This window comes from Vombatus ursinus, unplaced genomic scaffold (genome assembly GCF_900497805.2).
Source record: "Vombatus ursinus unplaced genomic scaffold, bare-nosed wombat genome assembly UNPS02000577.1, whole genome shotgun sequence".
NCBI lineage: Eukaryota > Metazoa > Chordata > Mammalia > Diprotodontia > Vombatidae > Vombatus > Vombatus ursinus.
Window position 1 is genome coordinate 28629734 of NW_020940355.1, and position 24468 is coordinate 28654201.

Sequence of the window (24468 nt, forward strand, 5' to 3'; positions counted from 1 at the left end):
TATGAAGCAGAATTTATTTTAAATTTTAATTTTTTAAAATTGGAAAACAAATATGCAACTTGGAATGGATTTGAGGCAAAATTATTGTCTGAAACAGACATTTTTAATTTTAAAAATTAAGTGGCTATCAAAGTTTTAAAAGTAAGAATAGAAAAACATTTTCTGATGTAAGACCAGCAGTACAAAAAAAAACCAAACCCAACACAAAACACACTATCATGTGAGTATTCGGATATAGTACAACCATCTGTCAATCTAAGTGTATGTTGTTGACTGTCCATAGACAACACAGTGTTTTATAACTCCCTATTTTAACAACATGCTGACCCTTCCTAGAGAAAGCTACTTCTTCATGTAAAAAAGAAAAGCACAACCCAGATGTTTCCCTCATTTGGCCAACTCTAGCTAAGTTTAATTGTGCAAAAGGGCTTAGATATATCCAGAAGAATCCACATTACCTGATCAATTTCCCAAAATAAAGTTTCAGGACAATGACAGTAGAATAAAGAGAAGAGAGATTTGGAAGAAAGAAGTAGCTAGGGGAAAGCCTTTTACAGATAAGTACCAAAGGAAAGGCAAGTAAAAAATTTTGTATCAGAACAATATATTCTGGACAATGCTTCACTTTGCTGTCATCTTTTATACAAACTCTCTCCATAGTTGACTTGACCATCACCATCACCATCTGCTTCCCCAGTCATTTCATCAACCTCTTCCTCTTTTAACTTCTCTCCAAAGTTTGTCATCATATGGCAAAGTTCTGCGCTAATCAAACTATCACTATGTTCAGCAAACACATGGAACTCTTCTCTAATTTCTTCTTCACAATCTGTGTCTTTCATTTTCTTGCCATCATCAGCAGAAATTCTGCAAAGTCAACTGTGCATTCCTATCAGCATCTAATTCATTAATCATATTCTGTAATTCCTCTCCTGGGGGGGTTCTGCCTAAGTGACTTCATTACACTAATTCCTTTTTCTCCATCCTAATCAAACGGTGAAAAGACTTCTTTGAATTCTACAGTCTGCTCTCCTGTCAGTCAATCAGCTATGCTGCAAGTACGGTTCATGCCCAAATTCCTATCAGATAATCCCCATGCTCAGTGGCTGTGCTCAGACTCCACAGGCAGGATTTGAAGCCAAGGCTGACTTCTCTGACTCCAGAGCCAGTACACTTTCCAGAGGTATCTTGAAGCTGATGGCACATGAGCTTATCCTTAAATCATGGAGATGAAGAAGGAGAGTGTTCTAGTTAAAGAGGGACAGCCCGTATAAAGGCGGGAAATTGAACGTCACATATGGGGTCAGAAAGAGGCTGGTTTATCTGGAATATAACATGAGGGAAAGTAACATGAAAAGATTTAGGAAAGAAAGGTTGGACCAGACTTTGAAGGATTTTAATGACCAAAAAGAGAAATTTGTATTTTATGTGAATGATAAAAAGAAGCCACTGAGACTCCTGGAGCAGGGGAGTGACATGGTCAGAACTGGACTTTGGCAATGTCAGTTTGTCATTGCTCCTCAGGAGGATGAGTTGGAAAGGGAAGATATTGGAGGCAGGGAGGCCAAATGGGAGACTATTACTGGAATTCAGAGAGAGATGATGATTTCAATGTGTGATTTTTTTAATATAAGATTTTGTTACTTTCTTAAATGTGATTTTTTTTTTTTTGGTGAGGCTATCAGGGTTAAGTGACTTGCCTAGGGTCACATAGCTAGTAAATATCTTGAGGCTGGATTTCAACTCAGGTCCTCCTGACTCCAGGGCTGGTGCTCTATCCACTGTGCCATAAATGTGAATTTTTTTTTTATGGCTACGAAGACTGATTGCTTTCTTTGGGAATACACATTCATGGTCACAATAGAAGTCATTAGAAAAATTATTTAACTTACATAAATTCACTGTACACTTAACATTTGAAAATTGTGACTACTTTGTAAAGTGAATGGCATTTATAAACGGAAAGATGGTTTACTGTCTGTACCTCGCCAACAGAGGTGAGTCTCCCAGACTAATCCAAATTCAAGGTACTCTGTGGTTTAGTAGTCACTGAAAACTGTAGCTCATGAGTCACACTGATATGGACGCTTTTCTTTTTAGTCATTCAGAGGATATAGTTAGTTAAAAATAAAGGCATTTAATGAAATAGCATAGCAAAAAATGGAACAAACATGATGCCTCACTATCCTCAGAGTCCTACCACTTTCATAGGTTGTAAAAGTCTTTGCTCAAATGTCTCTCATAGAGCGATTGGAACACAATGGTTACTCAAGTCCACTGTTGTCTATCAAAAAAAGATATTCTATAACTTTAATGTTCATCACAACTTCTTCATGACATCTTATGAGTCCAGGTGGAACAGACCCTTAAACAAGTGTTAATAAGGTCAGGATCTACATTTTCAGCCTGGGGTGATGCCTATCCTTGACCTATCTTCATTTTCTGATGCTCATTCTATGGGCATCTACTTTTGCTGAACAAAGCCTGCATTTGCCTTTTACAGAACCTTCATTTTGAGGAATGGTCTAGACCAGGCATGGGGAATCTGCAGCCTGGAGGCCACATGTGGCCTTCTAGATCCTTGGGTGTACCCTTTTGACTGAGTCCAAGTTTTACCGAACAAATTCTTTTATTAAGAGGATTTGTTCTGTGAAATTTAGATTCAGTCAAAGGGCTGCACTTGAGGACCTAGAAGGCCACATATGGCTTTGAGGCCGCAGGTTCTCCCCTCTTGGTCTAGACCAACCATGCTTCATTCTCCCCGTGCCATAGGCAGAAGACTTCTTACTTTTGTGTTGGATAATGCTGAAAACCTTAGCATACATTTGGTGTATGGTCCACTTCTGCAAAATTGTTTCTCCAGCATTGGCAAGCATTCCTGCCTTGGGACTTCAAGATCCTCACCATTCAGATTTCATCTACGCATAAAGCGAGGGTTTTAGGTATTTTTTGCATGTGTGTCATGGCTCCTTTTGGTAGTCTGACGAAGCTTATGGACTTTTCCCCCAGAATAATATTTTCAAATGCATAAAATAAAATAAAATTATAAAGGAAACCAGTTATATTGAAATGTAATTATCAAAATATACATTAAAAATTAATGGACCCCCCAGGTTAAGAATTTCTGATGTCATAGCTAGTCTTCCAATACTTTCTCTGAGCTTAATCTTTTTTTTCTCTCTATATCACTTGCTTGTCAATGCTTCAAGACTTTAGTTGTATAGGCACCTAAAATTAAAAATGGTTCTTCCCTAAACAGACACGGATATTCCTCTGAAACGTTCCTTAACTTGGGATAATGAAGTCCACACACTGGGAGATGCAGAGGCCTCAGATCATTGTTAGTCGCTCTTTGCTCTGCAGGTGTACTTTTCTCCCATTTCAGTTCTAATGATCTATCTTCTGGTATTCTGTCTTTGATAAGAGAAATTAGTCTTATCCCCAGGAATAGGTCCACTGACCAGCTTCCAGCTCTATTTGAGAGCTTCCTTCCTACTAGGGAATTCAAAATGTTATTCATTGATGTAAATTACTGGAGGAGGACAGGATTTTTTTTTTTGTTGTTGTCTTATATTGTTTCCTGCAGGAGTTCTTAACCTGGGGTACATGAATTTGCTTTAAAAATTTTTTGAAAACTGCATTTCAACATAATTGGTTTCTTTAGTCTATGTATTTTTATTTTACGCATTTAAAAACATTATTCTGAGAAGGGGTCCATAGGCTTCATCAGATTATTCACCAAAGAGGTCCATGAAACAAAAAAGAGCCCCATTTTTGTTAGTGTTTCTCCTACTTCCAGAGTATCTTTGAACATTTTGCAGAATACTCTTAGCATCTTTATTAAGACATAAAGTATTCCTATAACTAACATGCTCCTGTGTGGCTCCAGGTACAATGCTACATGTTGGTATTTCAAAAATGTGGTATTCATCAAGCTCACGTCAGTTCCTATACATATTATGAACACAGTAATAAAAAGAGATCAGGACTTAAGTGCACAACTGTGCAAAGTCATATTCGAACAACTAGTTTGAACTATAAATGAAACACATCAGAAAAGCCAGCTGTCTAATTTCAGCTTGTAAGCTAAAGAAAAATTATGGTTATTTTTTTCTCCAGGGGGACTCCTGTATACTCAGAGACTAAAATGGAGACTTCAGATGAGCCCCTATGCTGTGGCACGTGGGGGCACTGCCCTTCCAACGTGATAAATGGATCCTTTAGATAAGGCTACTTGAGATTCAAGGTACTGTATAAGTCTACATCCTCTCACAATCCTGGTTGGCAAATCCTACTCTAGTATCGACTTTAATGAGTCAACCAGAGCAATGTGCAGTAGTTTGTCCAAAGCGAAGATATTTACTGAAACAGCATAATAAGAAAAGTGGCAATAACCACTTCTTCCACAAACCTGTGGCACTCCCTCCTGTTAATATACACACCAAATACAGTGGGAAGAGTGGACATGCATTGGGAACATGTATGGCCAGGAAAAATACGTAAGAATCCTAAGGTCAGAGCTGGAAGGGACATTACAGACCATAGAGTCCTACGCCCCTCAATTTACATATGAAAAACTAAGGTTAATAGTGGTAAAATGACTTGCCCAGGGTCATATAGCTAGTTTAATGGATGAGATGGAATTTGAACTTAGGTCTTGCATTCTATCAACTATTCCATGAAGAGCATATGGGGTCAGAACACATGCTATGAGGTTATCTTGAAAGAGCCTTTCTTTCTTTCTTTTTTCTTTTTTTTTTTTTTGGTATTTTAGCAATACAAAAGTCTAGGCTCTGGGAAAACTCGGTTATCAAAGCCAGGGAACACATTAGCAGAATGTAAAATTCCAGTGAGAAAGCTAGGATATACCATGTCATGGGTCAAAAAAGACCTTGAGAGATCATCTAATCTATCTTCCTGGACTACATTAATAGGTCTGATTCTTCTAGTGTGGAAGTTACTTTCCAATGATTTATCTTAATGTTTTTATTTCTCAATTATCTTCCTTATCTTATTTTACTTACCCTGGTCAGGGGCCCAGTTCTAAGCCATTCACTATAAATAGCTGACATTCAGTAAATATAAACAATAGAATTGCCTTTCTTATTTTTTCAGTTACTTGCCTCAGTGATTAAATCAAATATAGGTCAAAGCACACACTTTATTTTTTTCAGATTCTTTCCTTAATATTGTATCCTATTTGGGTCATTGATCTCATAATTTCTTGAGGTCTGAGAATAATAAGGGATGTTGGAGATGAAACATATTTATTATCAGAATAGCAGTATCTTTTCTACTTTTAGTGTCTCAGTTTTGTTGATTCGTATTGGAATGCTATATTATTTTTCATTTCTATTAGAAAGGAAACAAGCATTTATCAAATGCTTACTATGTGATAGGTACTGTGTTAAGCATTTTACACATACTATCTTATTTGATCTTCCACAAAATTACCAGGAGGTAGGTGCTATTATCACCACCATTTTGCAGATGAAGACACTGAGGCAGGCAGAGTTCAAGGGATTTGCCTGTCTGAGGGCAGATCTGAACTCAGGCCTCCCTGTCTCCAGGCCCAGTGATCTATCCACTGTTTTCATCAGACATTTATTATGCACTGACTATATGTTGCAAGAACTGTAATTAGGACAGGATGACTGAGGATTTGTAACAAATCACTGAAATTTAGATTATTCTGATTGCAACATATTCTATTCCTCCTATGATATAGAAAGAACTGAGTTTAGCATCTAAATTAATTAGTTAAAATAGGAAGCTAATTTCTAGTAACTCCATCCAGTCTCCATCTTTTTCTCAGTAACCACATTCTGAGTGATCTTTTCTCTATTCCAGCTTTTTTCTATCCCTCCACCTCCTGCTTCTCAGATCAGCCATTTCCCCAGCAAAACCTCAAGTGCTTCATGTCTCTTTAACATTCTGAGTGGTGTCCTGGGGACTCTGCCTCTCACACTGCCTTGTATTACTGAGATCTTTACCCTCCCTCATTCTAATTTATTTTAAGAGGGTTTTTTTTTTAGGGTATATTTCATCTTGCTTGCTCTGGGTGGTTTTGTGAAATTTGTCCTGTGCATCACAATTGTTACAGATCTGTGTGCCATATATTTCAGTACCTTGTTTAGGTACCAGAGATCTCAGTTGCCATTTGAGCCGTCAGTGGGAGATTAAAGGTGAGGGGAAATTTTAAAATTTATCTTTTTATGGTTTTGAAATTTTAACTATAGAAGATGATAAGTGACATTCATTAGATCATAGATCTAGAATTGGAGGTTATTTAGCAGAACCTCCTTATTTTATACATGAGGAAACTGAGGCTTAGAGAGGGTGCCTTGCCTAAGATCTAATCTTTCATTTGACAAAGTATTTTTGAAGTCAAATTCTCTTATCGAAAGTATAAGTAAAAACAAAACCTTAGGAAGGTTTTGAAGGTAAGGAAGGAATAGGAAGATTGTAAGAAAGAAGACAATTTCCCTGTACATGGGCAAAATTCTGATTTATCTGCTTAGAAGGTAATACTGGAGTTGAGACAACATGAATCCTTCATGAGGATGAAGTATAATTTTTAATCTTTCTCTGATTAGACTCTCCACACAAAGTAGGTGGTAGATCTTGACATTTCATAGATCTTGACATAATTCTAGAACTGAAAATTATCTCAGATTTTGAGGTTGCCAAAGACTAAACTAAATCATGGCAGCTGCAGCGTCATAGGATGAACTACCCATTTAGAGTCTTACTTTCTAATGCTTTTGCACAATAATTATTCCTGTTCCAATATAGCTTAGACTAGATGACCTCTTAGGCTTGTCCCATGCTTTCAAGTCTAATTTTAGGAGAAGACAAAAATTCTCCCTGTTAAATGTGAAAGAAATATGGTATTCAGGAATTCAAGTATTTCTGCTGAAGTCAATGGAAATGGACAATAAGTTGAGATGGTGGAGAAAAACCAGACCATTAGGGCACTTACCTGGGCCTTTGTTATTCATTTTAGTTCATAATGGTATTTCCATACCAAAATATGTGAAAAGATGACCTTTCAAATTTTTGCCATCTTTTCTACGTGTGTCAATATCCATATACACACACAGGCATGGCAAAATATGAACCTCAGTAATGGTTTGGTTTCTTAGTCTAAGCTATATTTGAGTCAACCCCTTCAGTATTTGAGGGGCCAGTAAAGGCTGGAGGATCACCAAAGCGAAAGATGACGTTGTTCTTGGAAATAATTCATGGGTTGGAGAGGCATGTCTGCAAAATATGCCAAAGGCCAGAATTGGTTTAGGCAACTTCAGTATTTCTTGCCAAATAACTAGATGCTTTCAGTCTAGAGTATAATAGCAACCTCTCCCAATATTTTGGAGAAGACATAAGCAGATAGTGTCTGACGGTTAGAGGACAGAAAAGAAAAGATGGATGAACACTTGTCATATAGGTTGTAGAGTAGATTCTTTTTCAGGTATAGGTTAGACTAGATGTTTCTTAGGTTTCTTTCAATAATGAGATTCTTTGATTCTGAGTACAGACAGCTACTGTTTGCATTAGGTCACTGGCATGAATCTGCTCGTGCAGATCAACTGTAGCTGGGAAAACAAAAGTCCTTATTAAAAAAAAATAACCCAAACAACAACAACAACAATAACAGCAGCAACAAAAGACTCTTTCTTAAGGGCACTTTACCCTCTAGCAACTTCCTCCCTTCCTTAAGTTTAGCCAACAGATGAGAATACTTGGTAGTTAGTAGTAAGAGCCTCAAAGAAATTAATATCTCAGTGTCAGCAAATATGGACAGCAAGATGAATACTTGTCCTTCAGGACAAATGACCTCCAATGATTAGAGAATTGCACCATGTTTGCGTTTTCCCAGCACCAAACAACAACTGTGCATATGCAAAATGCAGGTTGATCTTTCTTCTGAAGGAAGAGCTGAAAACAGTAAGAGAGTACTTTTCTACTCCCTAGTATATGAGGGAGAATGAAGAGTTTCTTGGAAGAATGGAAGAAATGCTTGAGGAGGAAAACAAAGAAGAAAAAGAATCCAAGGAACTAGTGGGACATCTAAATGTATGTCAGAGGGTTAAAGAAAATGACAGAGAAGTAAAGGAAGGACTATTGTTATGTGATAGGTTTGAGACCATTTCCCCAGAGTTAGAGCCAAATTCTTTAATGAGAAAGCAGCTTACTCTTCTCTTTAGAAGGGATTCACAAATGCCATCAAAGGGAGAGAAAGGGTATCAAGTATTCATTAAAGAAAGAAGAGATGTATTGACTTTCTTTTAAGAGTACCATACGTGTGGGGGGAAAAGAGGTATTAGAAGGACTATCAAACTGAAGGTCTACAGAGCCATTGTGCTGACCTCATTGTTGTATGCCTGTGAAATATGGACAGTATACCAGCACCATGCCAGGAAACTAAATCGCTTCTATTTGAATTGTCTTAGGAAGATTCTAAAGATCACCTGGCAGGATAAGGTACTGGACACTGAGGTTGTTTCTGGAACTAAACTGCCAAACATTCAATTCTATGTGAGAGAGCTCAACTCTCAGAGAGCTGGCCACATTGTTTGAATGCCAAATGTGTGCTTGCCTAAAAGACTATTTTATGGAGAACTCACACAAGGCAAGCAGTCACATGGTAGTCAGAAGAAGCAATACAAGGACACTCTTAAGGTCTCTCTGAAGAACTTTGGAATTGATTGTGTGACATGGGAGATGCTGGCAAAGGGCCACCCAGCATGGCATGCCCACATTCAACAAAGAAGGCTCTGTGCTGTATGAGCAAAGCAGAATTGAAATAATTCAAAAGAAATGTGAAACATGAAAATTTAGAGAATCCACTCCAATGTTCATGAGGACTACTTGTGCCCGACCTGTGGTAGAGCATTCCAAGCTCATATTGGCCTGATCAGCCACAGTAAGACACACTGTAACTTGACTCTGAAATAGTAATGTCATTTTGGTCCTCTTTGCAAATGAAGGACAACCAACCAACCATATGTCACAGACAATTGGGATGTAGTCTATTTTTGTAGGGCATGTATTTAGGATGTAATGGAGAACCTTCTGAGATTTGTCAAACCAAACAGTCATGACTCAGTTTTGGTGATTCACAGGGTAACAAATGATAACGTTAGAAGGAATGCTTTCTAGGGAGACAGAGATCCTAGACAGGAGAATGGAGACACTAGAGGCACAGGTGGATTTTCATCATTGATACCAATTAGAATAGAATGGATATTGGGAACAAACTATTGAGTAAAAGATGGTCTTAGAGAATAATATTTTGATTTCTGGGCTGGGCTTAAGATATAGAAATGATGGATTTCTGGTACCTCTGTGACTTTGGGTAACACACTTAATCTCCTTAGGACTCATTTTCCTCAGCTATAAAATAAAGGTATCAAATTAGATAATCTGTAAGGTTTTTTCCAGCTCCAAAATTCTATGATTCTGTGATTACTTTCTTTGGCATTCATTTAATGAATGGAAGAATATATTTGCTGGGGAGTTTGCTGATGTGATCAAAGAAGACAGATTAACTGAAGACAGAAAAGGAAGGGAATACCAGAATATCAGAGTCAGAAGGGACCTGAGTGACAATTTAGATTCAAGTCCTACCTGTAAACCACCTGACAAGTGGTTATAGGACATTTGTTTGAGCATCTTCAGGTAGTGGAAATCTACCACCACTTAAGACTGACCATTCTACTTTTGGATGGCTATTAGTTGGGTTTCTCTCTATACCCAATCCCTTTCCAACATATAGTAATCACTCCTAGGAGAATGTTTCCAAAACTGCTAAACTATATAATATAGTAGATAACGGGAAGGAAGTTAGCAGTAGAGGTGCTTAGTAATTAAAAGAAGACATCTAGAAAGAGAAGCAGTAATAGTAAATATTGAGTTATTAAGTCAGGATCCAAAAAGCCAAGTTGAGTCAACAGATGTTTATTAAGCTTCTTCCATGTGTCAGGCATTGTGCTAAGCAAAAACAGGCCCTGCCCTCAAAGAGCTCATGGTCTGGTGGAAGAAACAATATACAAAGAACTATGTACAAATAAGCTATATACAGGATAAATTGGAGGCAATCTCAGGGGAAGGCACTAAGATTAAGGAGGATTGTAAAAGGCTTCTTGTAGATTGTAAGACTTTAACTGAGACTTGAAGGAAGCCAGAGATCCCAGGAAGCAGAGATAAGAAAGGAGAGTTTCAGGCTTGGGGGACAACTAGTAAAAATTCCTACAGTTGAGAGTCGAAGTGTCTTGGGCAAGGAATAGTAAGTAGCCCAGTGTCCTGTATCACAATGTATGTAGAAGGGAATACTGTGTAAGAAGACTGGAAAGATAAAAAGAGGCTAAGTTATAATGGAACTTAAAAGCCAAATAAAGGATTTTTTATTTGAACCTGGAGGTGGTAGGGAGTCACTGGAGTTTATTGAGTAAAGGGGTGGTATGGTCAGACTTGCACTTCAAGAGGATTAGTTTGACAATTGGGTAGAGGAAAGACTGGAGTGGGGAGAGAGTTGAGGCAAGGAGTCTATCAGCAGGCTATTGTAATAGTTCAGGCTAAGATCTTGATAGGCTAAGAACATAGCGCCAAATTTAATATGATGAAATATGATAGTGATAAATTTAAAGTCCTACATTTGTGTTAAAAAATCCACTTCAGAAAATCAGTATTGGGGAATTGTGAAGAAAAGCAGCTCAATTACAAAAGACCTCAGGATTTTAGGGGACTTTATGCTCAATAGGATAGCTAGGTGTATTCAGAACTGGTTGAAGGACTCACTCCAAAGAACAATGATTAATTTATATATGAACATGGAGAGAAGTTTCTGGTAGAGTCCCTTAGATATGTGTCTACTCTTGATCCTATGTTGCTCAGCATCTTGATAAATTGCTTAGATAAAGATATAGATGGCACACATAAATATAGGGATAACACAAAACTAGAAGGCATAAATAACACATCATATGTCAGAGATATAATCCCAAAAGATTGTTATCATGCTAGAATGATGAGCTAAGTCTAATAAAATGAAATTTTATAGGAATAAATGTAAATTCCTACAGTTGGTTTAAAAAATCAATGGTGTTGGTTGAGGGAGGGGCAATTAGATAACAGTTAGTGTTAAAAACCTACTTTAACCTCACTATGTGTCAACAGCGTGACAATAGCAGCCAAAAAAAACTAGCATCATCAGGCTGCATTAATAAAAGCCTAATGTCCAAAATGAGGGAGGTAAACCACTCCACTTTAATTTGCTCTAGTTGGTTGTTGTCCTTCATTCTCGAAGAGGGCCGAAATGACATCACTGTGCTAGAGTCAAGTTTCAGTGTGTCTGACTATGGCTGATCAGACCAATATGGACTTGGAATGTTCTACCACAGGTTGGGCACAAATAGTCCATGTGAACATTTGGGGTGGGTTCTCTAAATCTGCACATCTTGTGCTTCTTCTGAGCTATTTCAATTCTGCTTGTGCAGTAAAAGCACATCTAGAGTAGTAGGTTCAGATTTGGATATCATATTTTAAGAAGGACATTGATGAAACCAAATTTAGGATAGTAAGAAGACTAGAAACCATTCTCTCTCTCTTTCTCTCTCTCTCTATCTATATCTGTATCTGTATCTATATCTATATCTATATCTATATATAGTTTAAAGCAATGGGGGATTTTTATTATGGCAAAGATTGATTTAGAAAGGACATTATAAATGTTGTCCAGTATCTTAAATGCTATTGTGTGGGAGACACATTTTGCTCTTCCTCAGAGAGCAGAACTAGGAGCAATGGGAAGAATTTGCAAAGAGAAAGGCTTTAAGTATCTATAAGAATGAATTTTCCAATGTTTACAGCTGTGAAAGGATGGAATGGGCTGCTACTGAATGTCTTCTAAGTGGAAGATGGATGAACTCTTATTGGGGATGTTATATAGAAGATGCCTGTTCAGGTACAATTATGCCAAATGACTTCTAATTACTTTCCATTCAGATTCTGTGATTCTGTGAAGTAATTGAAGAACTCCCTTGAAAAAAAGGGATTGTATTCCTCTCTATAAGGCATGATGATGATGACTTTTACATATATGCACAATCTGATATATATCTCAAGACATCTATCTATCTATCTATCTAGTTTGTTTCATTCTAGGGTCTTGCATGGAGCAGGCTTTTAATGGAGGCTTGCTACTTTTGCATTTAATTTGCTTGATCCAAAATGGCAGAACTAGAACCATCATGTGGAAGTTATAGAGACAGATTTTGACTGGACAGAAGTAAAAATTTCCAAACAATCAGAACTGTGCTAAAGTAGAATGGACTGCTTTGGGAGGTAATGAGTAAGGGGAAGGGGAAGGTTAGAATCATCACTTTAGGTCTTTAGGAAGAGCCTGAGTGGCTATTTGTCACGGATATTTTGGCAAGCTTTGGATGGCTTTTGGATAAGATGATCCCTGAGCTATTTTCCAACTCTGTAGTCCCATGATTACATGGAATTGCTTTTCATTTAGCAAAAATATAAATGGAAAAGGGTCTTTCTGGGAGAAATAGGATCTTTAATGGGAATTTTAGGAAATAATGACTCAATTTATATAGAACCTTAACAAATGAATATTTGATTTTTTCAATTACATCCACTGTAGAATACAGATTTTATGGATTTCAAGGAATATATGCTAAAAGAAAAATGGAAAAAAAGTGAGTGACTAAGGTCCAGTAATCTTGAAAATAAGAGATAATCTCATAGGAGCTATTGGTCTCTGATTTCAAAACCTTTCATTCAAAGAAAGGAGCTAATAACTGGTACTAATATAATAAAAAATAAGTTAATAGCATAATAAATATTTATCCATTAAGTTATCATGACATTTTCAAAGATCTAAAAACTAAGAATTACATTTAATCATAGGGATAAGGATTGGATCTGTGATTTCACTGGTATAAGGAACTTCTTTCTATATGAGGAAACTCCCTCTACCAATACAAGTTGACGCCATTTACACAACTCTGAGAGAGGTGCCTAAAGCACTGATTAAATGACTTGTCCAGGGCCATACATCCAGTATGTCCAGCTACATGGTACAAGGAATAGTGTCAGGCAGGAAGTCAGAAAGACCAGAATTTAAATCTGGCCTCAGATACTTACTAGCTGTGAGAAACTGGGCAAATCACTTAACCTCTGTTTGCCTTTGTTTTCTCATTTATAAAATTTGACAATAATAGCATCTACCTCCAGGGTTGTTGTGAGGATCAAATGAGATAATAATAGTAAAGTACTCATCACAGTGCCTGGCACATAGTAAATGCTCTATGAATGGTACTAAATGCTAGTGATGATGATAATAATGATGATGTGTCAGAGGAGGGACTTAAACCCAGGTCTTCCTGGCTCTAGGGCCAGCTAGCTCTCTGTTTAATGACCTATGCTGTATTAATCATGGGACTGTAGAATCTCAGAGTGCAAAGGATCTTTGGAGACCATTTAATTCCATACCCCCTAATGAAATAACCCTGTCATATGGTCATTCAATCTCTGTTTGAATGTTCCCAGTGATTTGCACTTTCTTAAAATAGCCCCTTCTGTTGGATTTTATTGTTATAATGTTTTTCCTTATTTTGTCAGTCAAGAAGCATTCATTAAGTGCTTGTTATATGCCAAACACTGTGCTAAGTGCTGGGCATTCAAAGAAAGGAAAACAATAGTCCTTGTCCTCGAGAAGCTCACAGTCTAATAGAGGAGACAACATGTAAATAAGCTATAAAGAAACAGGTTGGTGCACAGTGCATAGAATACTGGACCTGTAGTCAGGAAGTCCTAAGTTCAAATCTAGCTCAGTGACCCTGGGCAAGTCACTTAACCATTGTCTATATCTCAGTTTCCTCATCTGTAAAATGAGATAATGATAGCGCCTACCTTCCCAGGTAGTTGTGAGGGTCTAATGAGGTATTTTTATAAAGTGCTTTGTAAATCTTAAGGTGCCATGTAAAATGCTAGACATTATATTGTTATAAAAATGATAATGATGATTTTATGTATATTTTATATATTTTAAATATATATTTATTTTATATATTTTGCACACACACACATAATGAAAAGTAATTTCATAGAGGAAGGTACTAGCACAATAGAGGATCATAGAGGGCCTCCTGAAGAAGAATTGAACTGAGTCTTGAAAGAAGCCAGTGAAATTAAGGAACAGAGGCTCCAAGGTTAGCTAGCTTTCTATTTACTATTCTTCACTTAAAGTTGTGTAGTAAATTGCACAAGAATTTAAAGATTTTAAATAAATCTCTACTTTACAAATGTGTAAAAAGTATATTTCTACAAAAACTACAAAGAAAACCCCCTGAATGTCTTAGAGGTTCAGATCCCAAAGCATTCAGAATGGGTGACATGATTAAGCTTGATAATCAGATCTTTGAGCCAATCTGGACCTAACCAGGGTCTGGCTTAATAGACATGGCTAAGGCATGTTCAGAAACCAGATGACTCCACACATATGCCATAGAGTGTAATTATATTTAAATGAATGCAAATTAAATGAGCAATCTGAAAAAATCACTTCTTCCTTGATTCTAATTAGGAGACAGAGGAAAGGAGACTAAGGGGAGCAAATGAAAGCTTTGCTAAAAAAAAGCAAGTGACTTTCTTATACATACACCCTTAATTTTTGAGCTTATTACAGCTTAGGGTAAAAGTTATTTTCCTGAGAGTGACCATGGTTAAGAGTCTGCAGACCCCAGGCGTGGTGTATTATCCCTCATCGTGTAAGCACTGGCCTTGAACAAGTCGATCTTAGTCACAATGTGGAAGTTCATGTCGATGGCAATGGCCAGTTGCATCTTGATTGGCAGGTGTTCCAGGAATTCTGATTCATCTTCAAAAAGGCAAAAAAAAAAATAAACATATTAACCAAAATCATCACATAATAAATAGAAGTAGATAAAATAGACATGAGATGAATGAAATAGAGCAATTAAAATTAATTTATCAATTTTTGTTGACATTATAATTGGTGCACATCTACAAAACCAATATTCAATAAATGGGAAGAGCCAAGTCAACACACATTTGTTAAGTGCTGCTATGTGCCAGCAAAGAAAATGCTGGGATGGACGTCAAGAGACCCATATCCTAGATTGGGGTCTGCTGGTGAGCCTAACTATAAAATGGTGATAATGATAACTTTTTTTTTCTGCCTCAGCAAAATGGTTAATGAGAGCTTACATAAGAAAATGCTTCTGAACTTTTAGGATGAAAGATGTAATACAAAGTGTAAAATCATTATTGTCAATATGATTATTTTCTCAAAAAGGTGACTTTTTCCGGCCTTTTTTTTCCTGTAGGAGTGCAAATAGGACACAAAATATTCAGGCAATTATGATAAATGACAAAGCTCAATCACAGGTGCCATCACATGAATTTGTTCAAGTTACTAATTTTGTAATTCAAGAAGTTTTATTGAGAGTTACAGGAGATGGAAAATTGAAATATTATGCTCTAACCATTGATTCTAAGTCTGAAAAAAATTTTTTTTTAAGGCAATTGGGGTTAAGTGGCCTGCCCAGGGTCATACTAGCTAGTATCAAGTGTTTGGTCTTAGGCTGGATTTGAACTCAGGTCCTCCTGACTTCAGGGCCAGTGCTCTATCCACTGCGCTACCTAGCTGCCCCAAAGTCTGAAAAATTTTGAATGGAATTAGTGTAATAATTCATTGTTTTGCATCAGAGAGTGAGAGTCATGGAGTATTGGGAGAGTGCTATTAGGAAAGAGGGAAGAATCTTGATTCTTTTAATTCTATCCTTCTATACCTACTTTCAGGATGGGTCTTAGAGCTCCTTTAAGACATGTACTCCCCCTGATCCTCCACCCCATTCTCTATGAAGATGATGGCGGGAGAGATAGCCAAAAAGGACAGGAGGGGAAACAGAGGGTGCTAGAAGAAACAGAGGTTAGTTTCTAGTCTTTAAACCCAATGGTTCCCAGAGGCACTAAAAGACTGCCTCATTCTTCTCTCAGTGAACTTTTTAGAGTACAGAGTTTGGCTCTAAGGATACCACTTATCAGCAGCAAGCACTGCAAAATGCCTTGGGGGACAGAACAACTTTGTGGCTGCCCAGTGGCATTAATTCTTTAAGGTCACCAAGACACCAGTTAACATACTAAAGCAGCCACTTAGTTGCTTGAAAGAGTTATGATCTCTCTGCACATACTTATTGAACTCCCTGGGAGTGGGGGGATAATATAGCCTTGGAAAATCTTGTTGGCTTATTTAAGAAAAAAAAACCCATTTAGTAAATTCCTTATATAAATACTATGTATATTTAAAGATATACAAATCATGCAATTATTTGCTTTTGAGACTACCTTTTCTCAGTCCAATTAGCCTTAATTTCTACCTCAAAGAAGAAAGAAAAGGATATGCTTTGAATAATAACTCTGTTTTATATTTGTAGAGTACTTTGAATTTAATATAGTTCAATATAATAAGCATTTATTGAATGCCTACTATGTAAAAAGCACTGTGCTAGGTTGTTGTCCTTTGTGCTTGAAGAGGACCAAAATGACAATACTATGTTGGGGTCATGGTACGGTGTGTCTGACTGGCCAATCAGACCAAGGTGAACTTTGAAGACTCCACCAAAAGTCGAGCACAAATAGTTCATATGAATACTTGGAGTAGTAATGTCTCTAAATTTGCACTTCTCATGTTTCTTTTGAGGTACTGCAATTCTGCTTTGCTCATAGAACACAGAGCCTTCTTTGATGCACGCATGCCATGTTGGGTGGTCTTTTGTCAAAGTCTCCCTTGTCATGCAAGTAATTCCAAAGTTTTTCAGAGAGAACTTGAGGGTGTCCTTGTATCTCTTCTTCTGACCTCTATGTGAGTGCTTGACTTGTGTGAGTGCTCCATAAAATAGTCTTTTAGGCAAATGTACATTTGGCATTGGAGCAAGTGACCAGCCCATCAGGGTTGAGTTCTCTGCAGTAGTTCGAATGCTTGGCAGTTCAGCTTGAGAAGGGACCTCAGTGTCTGATCTTATCCTGCCGGGTGATCTTCAGAATCTTCCTAAGACAATTCAAATGGAAGTGAATCAGTTTCCTGGCATGGCGCTGGTACACTGTCCAGGTTTCATAGGCGTACAACAATGAGGTCAGCACACTTTCCTTCAGAACCTCCCAAAAGCTGAGCTAGCTCTGGAAATGCATGTATCATCCTCATCATCTATGTGTACATCCCTGGAAAGTATACTGCAAGGTAAGCAAACTTGTCCACAGCATTCAAAATTTCTCCATTTGCTGTAACCAATGGTTCCACATATGGATGGTACCCTACTGGCTGGTGGAGAACCTCTGTTTTCTTGGTGTTGTTAGGCAAAAATTAGCACAAGCAGCAGAGAATCAATCCATACTATGTTGTGTCTCTGTCTCAGAGGCTACATTGAGTGCACAATCACCAGGACCAAAAAGTCACACACCAACTCTTGGCCTTTTCAAGTTAAATATTTACTGCCAGTGTGGTAGCTGATCTTGATGCAGTTTTCATTCTTGTCGTAGGCACCTGACAACATCGCTGAAAACATCATGCTAAAAAAAGCATGGGAGCGAGCACACAGCCCTGCTTGCAATGTTCAACGAACATTGTGTACAAACCTCTGTTCTGCTCCTGTCATTTCTCTTGGAGTTCTTGGGCAGCAAACACCATATCAACCATTCCTTGGCCCTTTCTGAAGGCTCTCGGGTAGATGACCATCTTCCAGGTGAAGGATCAACCTATTAAGGAGGACTCTGGCAAGAATCTTGTTAGCAATGGCTGAGAGAGAGAGATCCCACTGTGATTGTCACAGCACAAACTATTTCCCAGTCTTTATTTATAGAGATGGACAATTGGAGGCATCCTTGAACTCCTGGGGGATAACCTTCTCTTGTCATATAACCAGGAAGATTTCAGTCAGCTTTTATATGAGCAGAGAACCCCCTGCCTTGTAAATCTCAGCTGGAATAGAATCAGCACCAAGAGCTTTGCTACGTGAGATGAGCCTAATAGCATTTAAAACCTCTGCACCATACATTGCCTTTGTCACTTTCACATCCTGTGTATTTCTTCTCCTTACAATGACAGTCTGTTAAATGCCAATGTTTGCTGCAAGAGTGCATCTACAAAGTTTCATTGCATTTAGGTAAATGGAGGAGTATAAGTGATTAGGTTACGAGATGCACAAGTTTTCAATAGAAAGTGACCATTGCTATTGCTGTTCTGACTTCATTCCTTCCAAAGACTCCCTGCCATGTCTGATAGTCTGTGCCTACTATTGCATTAAAGTCACCCAGAATGATAAGCTTGTCTTCTTTTGACACATTGATGATGTGTCTCTAGGTCTTCATAAAAATTTCCTTTGACCTCATTAGGGTTCATCATGGTGGAAGAACATGAACTGATGATCGTGGCATGGAGCTTTCCTGAAACTGGCAATCCCATTGTCATGAACCTGTCATTCATTCCTTTTAGAGGGCATAGAAAGTTGTTGACCAGATTAGTTCTGATTGTGAAGTCTACGCTAGCTTCACAGTGCTCCCCATCACTGTGGTCACTCCAGAAAAAACGTATCCAGGTCTGACTTTGGTAAGCTGGATTTTATTTGTTTCACTCAGGGCTGCTATTCGGACATAATACCTACTGAGCTCTTTCATAACACGAGCTGTTGGTCTTTCAGTTCATCTGGATTTCAAGCATCCATAAGTGTGTGCACATTGCATGTACCAATGGTGAGTGGAGTCATCTTTGCAAAATTTTGTACATTTTTTTTTGTGTTTTGACCACAGTATAGCATCCCTGCCTGCTGAAGTAATCAGTCCAGGGTTAGGTGAAGCAGACAATTTTTAGGGCACTTTTTCTACTCCCTGTCTCATGCCAGGAGGTGAGCAGTGAGGTCCTTAAAAACTTTGCTCAGATACCCAGGGGCTGCCAAATCCCATTACTGCTTCAGTCCAGTGAGAAGACAACCCTATGCCCTGGGCTACCTGTGGGCAGGGTGGTGACTTCAGCTCCTGGTATATCCAGACCTGCTTTGTCACTTGCCTGTCACCGCAGTACTTTGGAATAGGTAAAAATTGTAAAATGGTATGGGTCTTTTGGGTCTTTTGACTTGCACATAAATTGGATTTAAGTGAGGCAGAGTTGTGAGCCTCATTCTCTTTTCCATAGTCGTGAGAGTCCAAGTGCCAAGACAAAAGTCAAGATGACTGGAGATGCTCTGGGATGCAGTGCACCTCGGCATCTTTGACGTCTAACCAGGCTTTAAGTGCTCCGCTGCTCCTGCTTCATGGAGCTGCTGCCTTCATGACCATTGGAACAAAATGTTCTCATCTGCCCATTCTACCAGTGGAAATCTTTACATGCTTGGGGTAGACACCCCCCCTAACTCGCCAACAGGTGTGAGGCCTGTCAGTTATCCTCAAACTAGTTTAGCCCATGAAATGGTCTACCAAGGTGTGGCCACTGTGCATACTACAGCTTCTTGGAGTCACAGGTGAGAGGTGGGTGGCAGGGGGACACCAAAGGTGGATGAGCAGCCCTTATACCAGAGGTACTAGCTTTTCCTGAAAGTTATTCACCCCAAGTAGGTAATGGGAATATGAAGATAAAGATAAAATCATTCCTGCCCTCAAGGAACTTTCCTTCTTCTTTCATTGACAAGATGCTTTTAGGTACTTTTCTCTAATAATTATAATGTAGAAATTCACACCTATCTGCTGTGTTTGGGTTTATGCCATATTCATCTCACCTTATGAGGTATATGGTGAAACTATTATTACCTCCCATTTTACAGGCGAGGCAACTCAGGTTAAAATGGATTTTTAAGTGATTTGTCAAGTGACAACCAGATAATATGAAGCAGAGCTTGACCTCATCTTCAAGTTTTTGTATTTCAAGTCTAATGCTCATATTGCTACTTTTCAGGGATAGAGTGAATAGTTAGGCATACCTACCCAATATTCTTTGAGAAGCCCAAGTATATTCATACCAAGTCCGAACACGGTTCTGCACTATTTTGGGTATTGAATACATATTCATATAAGAGATGGCATTATCCATGCAGGCACGGAAGTGGTTCTGATTTGCAGTAGCTGCTCCAATGATATCTCTCATCTGAAAACATAAATTTCATCATTTCTGATGTTTTTCATTTGTTTCTATAAATGGTGCCAGAAGATAAACTAAAAAAAATAAAGTTGCATAAAATTAGTCTTTTGATTTGTTAACATTCTTATTCTTTACTGATGTATAGACCATTCCTGTTTGAAAATCCCATAGACTATAATTACCTGGTGCTGGGGAAGAGGGAGGGATCAAGCACTTATAAGCACCTACTATGTACCAGGAACTGAGCTAAGTGCTTTACGAATATGATCTCATTTGGTAACAGCTTAGTAACTTCTTGGCAGAATAGTTAGCTAATCCAGATGTCAGGAGTCAAAGTGGAACTATGTACATGGATTATGCAGGTTGACTGTCTAAAAATCCTGATTCATTGGATAATTGACAACTCCCAATTTCACTTTGTGCTATTTATACAATGTTAAATAAGTCTATGCTTAGAGGGTAGTATACACCCAAATTTAAAATATGCTGAAATTATTCAACTATCCTCAGCAGCTATGGTAGTAATGAAGGAATGATTACATTTCAATTCATGGATGCTGATAAATGAGATGTAAAAATTCACTCTAAATTAAGCCAGATCTTTAGGTCTTAGTCCAGAAACAGATGTATAATATAATTCTCCATATTCATCTCTTACTTCTCTCCTAAACCAGGAAACAAATGGTTGAAATTTGCTTTGTGTATTTAGAATGGGGGTGGGTGTATGTGTGCACAGTGGCCACACCTTGGTAGACCATTTCATGGGCTAAACTAGTTTGAGGGTAACTGTCAGGCCTCAAACCTGTTGGTGAGTTAGGGGGGTGTCTACCCCAAGCATGTAAAGATTTCCACTGGTAGAATGGGCACGTGAGAACATTTTGTTCCAATGGTCATGAAGGCAGCAGCTCCATGAAGCAGGAGCAGTGGAGCACTTAGACCCTGGGTAGACCTCAAAGATGCCATTCGGAAGAGGTGAAACTATGTGGCATCTTTTTTTTCCTCTGTCTAGCCCAGGACATGTGCTATAAAAGATACATGAGTGATTAAAGCCAACTAATATGTATTATTAGTTATTCAGACATAGTGTGCTATAGTCAGGTCCCTGTTGCTGAGAATCATAAATCCTGTGAAGTGGTCACATATATTCAAATTCGTACTATTCAAAGTTATGATTATGTAAAATATGGTAATAATCCCAGTCCAATGGAAATATGCAGTGCAAATAATGTTACCACTTCACAGGATTCATGATTTGAACTAATCAGGACCTAGATGTAGAATGGAAATAGTACTGGTCTTGGAGTCAGGAGTGGCCTGGGTCCAAATAGCAACTATCACATTTATGCACTGTATGATCATGTACAAGTCACTAAATTTTCTCTAGGTCTGTATCATCTATATAATGGGAACAATAATGTACCTACATTGTTGGTTTGTTGTAAGGATTAAATGAGATAGTGTACGTGAAGGGCTTAGTATGACATTAACATTCTTCAAGTAGCCTCAGAACATTGTCTATAGCGCTATTTAAAATGGGATTCACCAATATTCCACCATAAGCTCAAAATGGAATACAATCTGAATATTAAAAGTCACACCATTAAAAAAAAATAGAAGAGAATGAGCTCAAGTACTCTTCATAGCTATGGCTAGGGGAAAAACTCTTAACTAGTAAGGGATAACAATGAATACAAAAGAAAACACACATGAAATTGAAAAGCTTTTGCATGAATATAATTAGTACAACTGGGATAAGAAGGAAAGTAGTTAATTGGGGTGAAACCCTGCATCAAAATCTCTGATAAAGTTCTAATATCCAAGACTTATAGGGCACTAATGCCAATGTATAAGACAAAGAGTTATTACGCAGTGAATAAGTGGTCAAAGTTTAATGAACACATATATCTTATAAGAAGAATTGTAAGCATAAGATTGCTCCAAATGACTACTAAGAGAAGTTGTAAATCAAAACAGTCCACATCTAGAAAATTAACAAATATTGACAAAAGATGAAAACAGGCTAATTGGAGGGACTGTGGAACATACAGCATACTAATGTACTGTTGGTAGAACTATGAATTGGCCCAATCATTCTGGAAAACAATCTAGAATTATGATAAGAAAGTGATTAAAACCATGCCCTTTGATCCAGTGATTCCATTGTTAGACATATACCTCAAGGAGATCAGAGGCAGAAAGGTCCTATATACAACTGAAACATTTGTAACAACACTTTTTGTTTTGGCAAAGAACTAGAAGCAAAGAATTGTAAACAAAGTAGATGCTCATTGATTGGGGAATGGCTGAACTAATTGTGATACATGAATAATAGCATATTGGTATGCTGACTATGAAAAATTCAGAAAAACATTGGAAGATGTATATGAGATCATACAAAGTGAAAAGTGAAATAAATAAGTAATAGAATTGACATAGTGCTTTAAGGTTTACTAAGCCCTGTACATATGCTACCTCAGTTTATCCTCACAACAACTCTAAATTATAGACAGTATTATTTCCATTTAATTTTTAAGAAACTGAGACTGAGAGAGGTTAAGTAACTTGATCAGGGTCACACAGCTAGCAAATATCTGAGAAGGGGTTTGAACTCAAATCTTCTTGCTGCCATCCCCAGCATTCTTATGCACTGTACCTATCCGCCAACATACACAATTATTAAACCAATATCAATGCAAAGGAAAAATTAAAATGAGCACTATTTGATTATGATTATCAAATTTCGTCATGTAGGAGAGATAAGAAAATGCACAACCCTCCCCTTCATTAGAAAGGTGGAAGACCATGGGGTGTGAAACACTGTATATACTGTTAGACTCAATTAATGTGTTGATTGGTTTTGAAGAACTCTTTCATTCTTATTTTTCTTTTTTTGTTGTAAGGGACGCTTTTAGATAGGGGAGAAAGGGAGAGATATATTTGGAAATGAAGGTGATTTAAAGAACAAACATCAATAAGAATATCAATTAATGTTAAAAAATGAATGCAACATAATGCAATTAATTTTTTTCACTTTACCTGTCCAATTAGGCTGGAGAACACAAAAACCCCAGAGAAAAAATTCAAAAGTTGGAAGATAATCTCAAATGTGTTTTGTGGTTCTGGAAGACCACCAATGGTAATTAAAGTTCGAACTGCCCAGTAGTAACATCTCAGATAGCTGTGAATAGAAAGAATTTTCATTTAGATTTTTAATCTGATATTGGTCACTAATGTTGAAGGACCATGATGACTACTTATAAGCTCCTCTCCCAACTTACCTATAAACATATATTATCTTCAATATAGGATTATATATATATATATATATTTCAAATATACTATTTTGTCCTGGTAATGGTCCATATATGTACATATCTTTTATGTACTACTATGTATTATCTTGATACAGAAAACAAGGAGGAATGCCTTATGTGCTAGCACATCAGATGAATGGAAGTAGGGAAAATGTTGTTAGAAAAATGGTAATTTGGCTAATTACAAAAGCTCTCCACCTCTTGTCAGAGAAAAATACTGTAGGATCTACAGTGCCTTAAGTGGGTCAAAACTTTTGGTTCCAATAGAAAAAACCTTTATTAACAAATAGTAGTTTGGTATAATGGTCAGTATTTCCTTTTCATTGGAGAAAGATGATTCGTTTTGGAATTCATTTGGAGAGAGCCAGGGCAAAATTCTTGAGATATGTAGCTTATTGACTATGGTTCACTCATTCTGGGCACACCATGGAACCTGGGAGAAACCTCTGGGAAAATAGGTATTCATTATTGCTGTCAGAGGTGGCAGGCTGTGTGGAGATTAAAATTTGGAGATCATTGGAAACTGGGCATTCAGTCAATCTATCAATCAATCAACAAACATTTAACAAGTGCTGAACTGAGGATACCGTATAAAGAATGAAACAATCAGTAGGAATTTATGTTCAAATGGAAGACAAAAATAAGAGACTGCTATTTGCCAAGCAACCAAAATAGTTCCTGCCCTCAAGGAGCTTTTACTTTAATAAGGGAGACATATAGTACAAACAAAATACATAGAAAACAGAACAAGGTGGATGGGGGAGAAGACACTAACCACTGGGGAGATCAGGACAGACCTCATATAGAATGTGGAACTCAAGTTGAGTCTTGAAGGAAATAAGAAATTCTAAGAGGTTGAGATGAGGAAAAGAGAATATTTCAAAAAATATAGGACAGCCATTGCAAAAGTCTATAGAGTACAGAGAGACTATGGTAGAAGGGGATCAGCAAGTGTGCCAATATGTCTGGATTGCAGTGTTGGAGGGGAATAAA

General features: G+C 37.6%; 1 protein-coding gene and 1 pseudogene across 1 annotated transcript in view; both read right to left on the minus strand.

The window, feature by feature from the left end:
* Positions 1-24468, minus strand: part of CNGB3 (cyclic nucleotide gated channel beta 3) — a 188358-nt gene that overhangs the window by 41033 nt on the left and 122857 nt on the right. The window contains exons 11-13 of the mRNA XM_027871946.1: positions 23198-23339; positions 20008-20167; positions 14796-14893 (exon numbers count right to left, since the gene is read on the minus strand). Of these exons, the coding sequence (XP_027727747.1) occupies positions 14796-14893; positions 20008-20167; positions 23198-23339 (400 nt within the window). The remainder of the gene's footprint in view (positions 1-14795; positions 14894-20007; positions 20168-23197; positions 23340-24468) is intronic.
* On the minus strand, positions 622-1069 carry LOC114046118 (annotated as a pseudogene).